At 43.2% G+C, this 10000-nt stretch overlaps 1 protein-coding gene across 1 annotated transcript; it reads right to left on the bottom strand.

Annotated features, from left to right (window-relative positions):
• Positions 1 to 3879: 3879 nt before the first annotated feature.
• On the bottom strand, positions 3880 to 8108 carry hspb1 (heat shock protein, alpha-crystallin-related, 1; the record flags this gene model as incomplete). The annotated part of the gene is given in 3 exon segments (NM_001303311.1): positions 3880 to 4563; positions 5132 to 5195; positions 7641 to 8108. Coding segments are annotated over 3 exon segments (612 nt in total). The 5' UTR covers positions 8032 to 8108.
• Positions 8109 to 10000: the final 1892 nt, after the last annotated feature.

The following is a 10000-nucleotide window of genomic DNA, read 5'->3' as shown; positions in this document are numbered from 1 at the left end:
GTTCCTGTTGTTTCACGTTTATCAGTGCTGGACTTTGCTCCATGTTTCCACTGTAGTAAATTCATCAATAGACACATTGTACAGGGCCAAATCACTGAGGTAGTGGCAATTACCATTAAAGAAAGGAAACTTAAATACTATTATGATGATTTTTTACCAGTTATAAGAAAGTTAGTTATCATGCACGAGTATAACTTCATCAAAAGACGCCTGGCCTCTATTTTATTAAGTTACTTTTAGAAGTGAGACAGCGAGGTGTGCTGTACTGGGTGTAGCACAGCACATTGTACACAAAGCAAGCTTTCTCTCTGCTCCAATAAATCACAACGTAAACAGAGCCAGAGCCAGAACATCTTGAACAGTTTTTATTTATGTGCCATTTTTAATAGCTGTCACCATCTTTGTTTATATGTTTCAGCAGTTAAAGGTCCGATATTGTACACTTCTCCAGCTTTCCAGCTTTTAATTTCAAGTTTGGATATCCATAAAATATAAGACGAGATATCCATATAGTAGTTTTAAATACCAAAAACCATCTCAATAATGTCATGCTACTCTCCGAAGCTCTGGCAAAAATAGGATGTTTTATGTTGTATTTTCACTCATTAATATTAATGACCTCTCTTCTGATTGGTTGACAGGCCCGTATATCCTTGCTGAGCCTTGCTGAGGTCTTGACTGAGGGCAGCGACTGTGTAGTTGTAACGTACATCGTGACTCATTTAAAGGCACAGTCTGTGAATAAGGCTGTGTCAACAAGAAAACTATGGAAACTGTATTAATGTTACCGTATCCTCCTCTTTTAGACCATAAGTGAAGAGTTTCAACATAAAAAGAGATATCAGCCATTGAGCTTTTAAACAGATGTCATAGTAAGAAAAGTACAGATGTGAGTAACACAACGTCTGTCATTGTTATTAGTAACTCCTGTGCTTTTACTGCTACGACAAGTCAAAATGTCTGCTGGCAACAAGAAAAAGGACACATGTAATATATGGTAATGATGACAGATGACTAATATTTACAGTGACTGTGGAGAAACAGAAGAGTCCTTAGATGCCCACTTCAGTGAATCTGTCTATAATAAAGTTTGATGTCCTGTAAACTGAATTTGAATTTGTTTATTTTCACATTTGTTTAATCCCCCTTGTGTAAATGATCTGTTCCTGCTACGCTTCGAGATCACTTGAGAACCTCTTCGGTTAAAGCCGGCCCTCTTCAGCCTCTTCAGCCTGTCAGCCTGAGTACAGGGAGGATGTTTGCGGTCTCTGAAGGATCCAATCAGCAGCCCGGTAGCAAACAGCTCCTCACGCGAGGCACTTCCCTTGGTTTAAGGACTGGGTTGCTGCTTGGATTGATGGGGATTGGCATGAATAATTTAGACCTGCATTAAACTGGAAGGAAATGGTGACTCATGGAGGAGGAAAAGTTGAAATGCTAAGTGGTTTAGAAAGTGCTGCCTCGTCTTAAGACAGTGTCTGCTTGGCTCCTATGAATGGCATGAATGACTGTGTGTGGATACAATTACTGAATATACATAGCACTGCATACTTACAATATAAGTGCTTATATATGAATATGATGTTCAGCAAATGGACCAAAACTCCATACTCACACATCTGTTTTAATGTGTATTATAGAGTCAAATATTGCTGATAAGCGCCAGGTCATGTCCGCTATCTACCCTGTGTAACTATACAACATGCTGGAGGCTCAGTGCATAGCAGAGCACTCTATAAATAGATCTCCCCCGCAGCTTTGGAGTCAAGAGTAGACTTGGTATGTGCATTAATGGGCAGGCACGTAACATGAATGACTAGAAGTTGACAGGGAGGAAGAGAAAAAGAAGTGATGAAAACCACCAGCCTCTCAGAAAGTCACCGGTTGTCACATCTTTCATTTCTTCCAGCGCTGACTGATGAATAACTGGAAGGAGGCAAGCATTAACTAAAAATCACAAAGCGTCAATGCATGTAGCTGTACACTGTATTGATTGCTAAAGGCCCCTCAGCTGATATGGTTTTATGATGTAATTTCCAGTGGCTGCTGCTGGCCTAGTTCCTCTACTTATCTGTGTACTTTTATGTGTCCTAAAAAATGTGCAGGAAATCTACGAGTTTAAAATATCTCCCCTTTTGGTAACACAAAAAAAACTTACCTCATGTCACCTTTTTCATTTACCGGTGTACTAACAGTGTTCAGGCACATCACTTTAGGAATTCCACAGTTCAGATTTGCACACGAATCCAGATCAGTTTCTCAAACGCCTGATAAAATCCAGTGAACATCTATTAAAAGGCGCTACAGGAACTGAATTTGTGCTTATATCGTTTTGAGTTATGTAACTCTTGTTAAAGCTTCACGGCAGTGAGAAAAAACAGAGCTCCCGTCTCCTGTCAGGCTACAAACTAGAAAAAACACAGTACCAGTCAAACTACGTCCCTGAAGCCACACGTACACATGGTCTACCCCGAGAAAAGTCATGTATTGTATGTCTTAACCACGACTCACAGTCTGAGCAGCAAACATGACATAACAGAGAATATGTGGAAACACTGGGCTGTCAAATGTGTGCTTACATTTTCTTCAGTTGATGAGAATTGTGCATTTCTTAAGTGAGTATGATCTCTGCTCTATGCCAATTTTTTAAAGATGGATTATCCTCATCAGGGTCACAAGGGCTGCAACCAATTTCCAGCTGGCATTGGGCAAGAGGCAGGTACATCAATTCATCACAGGGCTTACAACACATAGAGACAAACAACCATTCACACTCACATTCACATTCACACCTATAGGCATCATCCTGGGATTTGGTAGCTTGTGTGCAATATTTTTTGACATTTTTGAAGACTAAGTTATGAATGATTAATCCACAAGGTTTAAGGTTTAACAGCTGTGCTACCTATGTGGGCTTTTACTGTTTTGAACTAACATCAGTATTACCATGTTGGTTCTAAAATTATAATTCATCCTTGATGGATCTTAAATATCTGCAACTAATTTCATGACAATCTATCCAATAGATAGGCATCAATAGATTAATCACTAATGATATAATTAGTGGTTGTATTAACCATTACCCGGCAGACTCTTCCCCCTCTATAGCATCCATGCCCGGTGCAATTGTTTTAAATGACCTTGCCCAGTCGAGAGCCGAGACCGAATCTCCATCAATTATGTATCTATCTGCGCATTAATAATTCATCAGAGACATTGTGTATGATGGAATTATGCAATTCCGGGGCATTATGACACATTTCAGTGCACATACACAGCAGCAGAAAATGGGCCTATTTCTCTGTACATATGACACCCATCTCATATTTCCGCTTTGTACAGACCCGGCTCAGTCATCCACAGATCAGCGGCCAGTGTCAGGATGAACTTACATCCCCCCTCTCTATGCTGCATGAGTCATGGCTGCTGAAGGTCACATGATTACAGTATGTATGTATGTATGTAAGTGATATTATGATATTACCTCATCTTTAATGGCTGATGGGGAGAGTGTAATCACAGGACGAAATGTTTGTTTATATGCATTTTAGAAGAAACCAGGTGCATTATGGATCTGTGTTAGGATCAGACGGCCTGATGGGGGCACTATTCTTCTATGTCGGATTACAAAATACTAAAAGGCAACAGCCTGCATCACTCAACACGTTTTGCTAACTTGCTCTCTTTTGCATGGATAACCATCAGATGAATAATTAAAGACACACAAGCATTAAGACACTCAGTGTTTCCACTTAGTTATTATCTTCCTGTTTCCAGGCACAGTAGCTGCTTCAGGATGTCACCTCTGATGTCACCAGCAGCATGCAAATAAAATAGTTCATAAAACGAGAAGAGACTCAATATTTTGTTGGTTCTTTATTCTTTATTCTTTTTCTTTTTGCACGACTGAATAGTTTCAAAAGGCAACATAAAGCCAGTATATTTCCAGTCCAGGCAGACGACCACCAGGCATTGTTCTACACTTATAGTGGCTGTGATTGTGCTTCTTAAATCTGCTTTAGTGTGTCTGTAGAGGCATCATGAAGGAGGTTTAGTCAGAAAAAAAGGTGTATGTGTGTGCAAGTGAGGGAGGGAGAGTGTGCAGGGTTAAGCTGAGATTTCCTACATTCAGATGAAGAGTGTAATTACAGCAGAATGAGCAGGCATATGGCATTGGTGCAGATGTGTTTACACAGTGCACTCAGCTGGGGTTGGCTCATTACCAGAGACAGAGAGCGGAGAGAGGAGAGCAAGGGCAATCCCTTCGCTTTCCTCTCTCCGCTGTGTGAAGTGTGCTTGGAAGAGCGATAAGCTGCTTCCTCACCTTTCTATAGAAGCATTTTGTACAAAAAAAGGTGTTTGAATATATATGTGTGTGTGTGTGGCAGACTGTGCTGCTTGTCCTCCTACTTCTTCACCACGCCACCTTGTGTGTCCACGGTGACAGGTATCGTGGTTTCTGAGGACTCAATGGCCGGTACGATCAAAGGAGCCTCCACGGTCAGCAACCCCTCAGGAGACAGGGAGGAGGTCACCTTCTCGACGTTAGCTGACGGGGGAAGGCTGGAGGAGAGCAATAAAACATGAAGAAACTGGAGCTCCAATCACTGCCACTGCTTAAACAAAGACTGACTGAAGCATTAATCCCTGAGTCATTCTTGATGGGGGTAAAAATCCAGATCCAGTTTGTCTTTATCAGTGTGTGCTGTGGCCCCTGGATGGCAGCAGAGCCCTATGAAGCTGAAAGCTCCGACAGAGGAGGGGATGAACACAAAGAGGTGGAGGCTGCTGCTGCTTTTCAGAGCATGAAATTCAGCTATCAGCAGCAGTCAGCCCTCTACAGGCCGGACCAACCCAAAACTAAAGAGACTCATGGCAGAGAAGCCACATTAAGAAAAAATCACAGGAATCTGAAGCCAGACTGAGAAATGCATTTCCCCCATGGAAATTCAGGCATCAAACAGCCCAAACAAACCATTTTTAATAAGAACTCTTTAAGTTTTGAAGTGAGTTGTTGACATATTACATGAGCCTGTTGCTTCTTTTCATCAGCGGCTTGTAAAGTTTGGTCAGATTTAATCCTACGTGCGTATTCTTTGATAATTAACTTTAAAATACTGAGAACGCTTACGTGTATTTCCTGGTGAAGGTTCTGGACACAAAGCCGTGCTCGTCCTTCCTCTCCTCGTGCTTGCCTGAGGGCACAGACAACATACTTTTATCTCAATGTGACACTAATCCGAAAGACACGTTCACTATAAGGAGTTATAAATAAAAGATCATGCAGGAAGACATCTTGTAAAATGAATATTAAATGGAATAAAGACGCTTAGGGGTGAGGAGCACTAGTAGGGAATGACAGCATGGTGTGGAACAAATGTGAGTTCAAAGGTTTGTGCAGGATGCACGTCATAGACTAATTATTGCTAAGTATTGCATCTGTCTCACCTCATGCTTACCGACGACAAACAAACTTAACTTGATTCAGTATTTTGATTATTCTGAACATTCAGATGATGTTCAGCTGCTCTTTTTGTTTTGTCACAGGTCTAACTGATACAATTAATTATGGCTTAATTCAAGTATGTTGGCATGCACAGTAACATTATTTTAATTAATTACACCTGTGCTTGCTTGTGCAATCTCTATAAAAAGATATCTGCCTATGAATGCAAAATCTGTAGGCGAGGGACTGAGATTTTGGCACCAGAGGTGTTCTGTTTTTTCTCTTTATCGGCGATGAATTCGCTTTTTATAAACATGATCTGCATTTTTATGCAGGTGTCTGTTTATAGAGTTTAGCAGAAACGTGTCAGACCGCAGAGTAATCTCTAAATTCCACCAGGCTTGGCTTTGTGACCTTGTGGTCAAGCATTTCAGAAGCGGAGCCAGACTTTGCTCAGATTTGCTCATTGTTCCTGGTTTATGTGCTTCTACCATGAGTAAGCAGACTACGTAGTTAACAAAAATTGACCAGATTCCCTATGCTGTCTTCTGGCCAGCTCGTGTTTGGCCGTGGCGTCCATCAAAATAGCACAGCCATGCATTATCTGTGGAGCGGAGCGGCAAGGCGCTTCTTGGGCACAAACATCGCCAACTCCACTGGGTGCGTCCCAGCTGGAACACGTCACAGCCGCCTCCAGTTTTTCAGGAATTTAGGGATGAATCTCTGCCTGGTTATCTGTTTTCTGGATATCTGCTGGCTGTGCTGGAAGCACAGAAACTTTGGCCACTTCCTCCAGAATCAATGCATGTCTGAAAGCCAAAATGTAGACGCTAAGACGAGTAGTTTGACGCTTTTGTTGACGTGACCTTTAGAATGATATAACTGTGGTTGGGGTCATGGATTGTTGGTAACTGGTTGAGGATAGGGCAAGATCTTCGCATCTAACTCTTGCCAAGACAATCTTGACATTTAGACATTTATTATTACATTTATTGTGTGTGTTAGTAACACAGGACATTTCAGCTGTGCTGTTTTGGTTTTGCGGAGGTCATACGAGCCATAGATGATCCTCGTGAGTCCTGTCAGTCTCTCAAAGGCTCTAAGATGACTGGCTGTGCTGTTGAAACATTGCCATTCAATCTGGCTTAGAATACGGTTTGTTATGACAACGGGCTGATAAAGGTTGCTGTCCTCGGGGGAGCTGTCCCCTTTTCAACAGGACCACACTGCTGGCCGACACCAAGCAGACACTTTTTCCATGGAGGGTCATTAGTTCGTGAAAGGCAGTGAAGAAAGAGCTGTTGCACTCTTGGTGCGTATACAAAACTCTTCGCTAAAGCTGATATAATCTTTAAACATCACACTTGTTCTCTGGTGACATGTGAGAAACATGAGGTGGTAAATTCCACTCGGACTGAATCCTGAGCTTTGTTTATCTTTGACCGTGTCAGTCTCTCACCAATGAGATACTGGCCATAGTCAGGCCCTGGACTCTGGACGTGGACGATATCCAGCAGTCCTTTTAAAGTAGCAGGGACACTGGATGAGTCACGGCTAAAACCCCAACTCTAGGAGTGTGATCTTTTGTGAAATGGCAGAAGAGAGAACAGAGAAAAGGCCTCACTGATATATGATCCATTCCACACACATTTCTTCAGGTTTGCCCGCTTTGCTTTGGTCCTTCACAAGAATGGACTGACAATGAAAACATTTTATGGCAAATTGTGAGACTGGGTGTGCAGTAAAACAGTCTCTGCACTGTGTTCGCCTGTGAGCTGCTGTAAAAGTCGACTCCCACATGTTGAATTGTGTGTTGTTTCGCAGGCGTGCAGCCAAAAGCCCCCCGCCCTCCGGTGTACTGGAACTCAGTATATTGTCTCAGGATATTATGTAACTCTGCAGCAATGCATCTGCCTTGTTCTTGAGCCCGAAAAAAAGGTTTCCAACCTTTTTATCTTGTGCCCTTTTTGTTCAGAACAGCAGCATTTTTCTTTAGTGACAAGCTAAAGTACATCAAGTGAGACATTCTGTCACCACCAATACATGTCCTGTAAACAACACTTTCAGATCTTTGAGACTGAGGGAGCATCAAGCAGGAAATCTTCAACTCTTTAGGTTTTTAGTAGAAGATACTGAGCTTTGTTAGTCAGCATGCCAAACAGCACAAACCAGTGAAGGAGAAATGAGAGCTCACCAGTGATTTCCACCACACCGTCCTTGGTCTTCACCACCAGCTCCTCGGGTGAAAAGTGGTTGACATCCAGGGACACCTTCCAGTTGTCTTGGGTCTGCTTGATCTCTGACATACCGCTACTCATCTGGCGGGTCAAGGCGCGAGCCTGCTGCTGGGCCATCATGGGATTGGGGTACATCATGGGAGAGTGAGGCATCATGGCGCCCATGTCTGGGACCATGAAGGAAGGCCGCATGTACCCGGGCCAGTGGGTGCTGGGGAATGTGGGGAAGTCCTCGGGCAGAGCCGGCATGGCGAAGGCCTGGTCGAAGATGCGGCTGTTCTGCCAGTCACGGAATGGGTCCCAGCTTGGGGTGCGGAGCACGGTGAAAGGAATACGTCTCTCAGTCATGGCTGCTTGCTGTAGTGGAGAGCTGCTGGCTGCAGACGAAGAGCCTTTTGGCCTCTCTAAAAATGTTTTCCCAATGTGCTGTCTGCCTCTCAGCTGAGAGCTTTTATATCCTTGTCGGCAGAGCCCTCCCTTCTGACTCAAGTCCCCCCAAGCTCACACCCCCAACATAATTCTGGAAGGTACTCCAGTATCTATTTGTGGCAGACGTAGCACTCGAATGGAATCCAACAGGAAGGCCCTCCCCAGTAAGCAGCTGCCCAGTGCTCTGATAAACCTGCCTCTCTCCTGTCATGTGTAATCCCCTCCCTCCTTTCCTCTCTTGACGTCGCAAAGATCCAGAAGAATCTGGGTGGCTGTTGGGAAATCAGCCAGGCCTGCTGAGCGCATACTAAGTCAGACTTAGATGAGAGTGACATCCTACTTGTAATATGGCTCTGTATAGTCCCTGATGTGATATGAAGGACAGGCAGTGCTATGCTCTTATCAGTAAAAATACACAAAATAGGGTCATGTTTACCACTCTGTTCATTTTTTAGCGTCTGGAAACTGAGAAAATAGAAACTTTGCTGTAATCTTGAAAGTGGAATTCTTGCTTGAAGTACAATCGACTGCAGGCGGTCCTAATATGGAGATGCTGTTGGAATGTGGTCTGTCATTGTCTTGATGAAATATGCAAGGCGTCCTTGAATACTTGGCAGCATATGTTGCTCCAAAACCTGTATATATCGTTCAGTATTAATGGTACCCACCGTGCTATGCGCACTAATGCACCCCGATACCATCACTGATGCTGGTTTTTGAACTGTGTGCTGCCGGATGGTCTCTCAGGAGGACGCTGCGTCAAAGATTTCTAAACAGAAAGTTAAATTTTGACCTGTCAGACCGCAGGACTGTTTCGCCTTAGTCCATCTTGAATGAGCTCACAGAAGGCAGCGCCATTTCTGGATCTGGTTTCTAAATGGTTTCCTCTTTGCATGGTACAGTTCCAACCTTAATTTGTGGATGCAGACGATGGTTTCTTGAAGTCGCCCCCGGTCCGTACAGTGATGTCCATGACAGAAGTGTGTTTGTTTCGTCTGCTGGCCTGAAGATCATGATCATCCAAAGTTGCTCTATGGCTTTGTCCCTTGTGCACAGAGATTTCTATTGGCTGTCGGAATCTTGATATTATGAATTATAAATTGTTGCACTATTTGCCAATGCAGTTTTCCAAGAGTGTTGAACCCCTTCCTCATCTTTACTGCACAAAGACTCTCTGGGATGCTCTTTTCATACCCACTAACCTGTTGCCAATTATCCTAATGAATCGTGAGATCCACAAGGTGTTTTGTTTTAGCACTTCACAATTGTTCCTGTCTTTCATTGTCACCGTGCCAACTTTTTAAGACTTGTCGCTGGCGCCGAATTGTTCTCATTATTCAAATTCTCAGTTTCAACATTTGATGAGTTGTCTCTGTGCTGTTTTCAATTACAACGTTCCAACTTTTTTGGAAATGGGGTTGTAAATTTGTGACTTGGATACGAATGAACATTGCACACACGCACACACACACACACACACACACACACAAGCAGAGCAGTAAATATTTAAAAGAACAAACATCTGGTGTGATATTATTTCATGCTGAGTCATCCTGAGGTCACTTATGACACTAAGGAGGACAGGGTGTAGGCGCGGAAGAGACAAACTACACTTAATCCTCAATATTCAGCCGCTCACGTTGAGCCTCACGATTTTCTGTTATCAGATCATCGTCAGTGACATTTTCTGCAGCTCCTCATGTTCTTATTGTCACAAACGGGGAACTCGTAAGTTGTGCTTTCTCAGAGCTATTGTCAGCCTGACAGTCTGGCTTTATTGTATGTTACAGATATGTTCCTACCAACCTCTTACTGGCACTCTTATGAGATGCTCTGCTTTTAGAAATGGCTCCTGCACTTATAGGATCCAGCTATAACGTGAGTCAGA

This window comes from Larimichthys crocea, chromosome XXII (assembly GCF_000972845.2).
Source record: "Larimichthys crocea isolate SSNF chromosome XXII, L_crocea_2.0, whole genome shotgun sequence".
NCBI classification, from domain to species: Eukaryota; Metazoa; Chordata; class Actinopteri; family Sciaenidae; genus Larimichthys; species Larimichthys crocea.
This window is presented reverse-complemented; position numbering and strand designations above follow the sequence as displayed.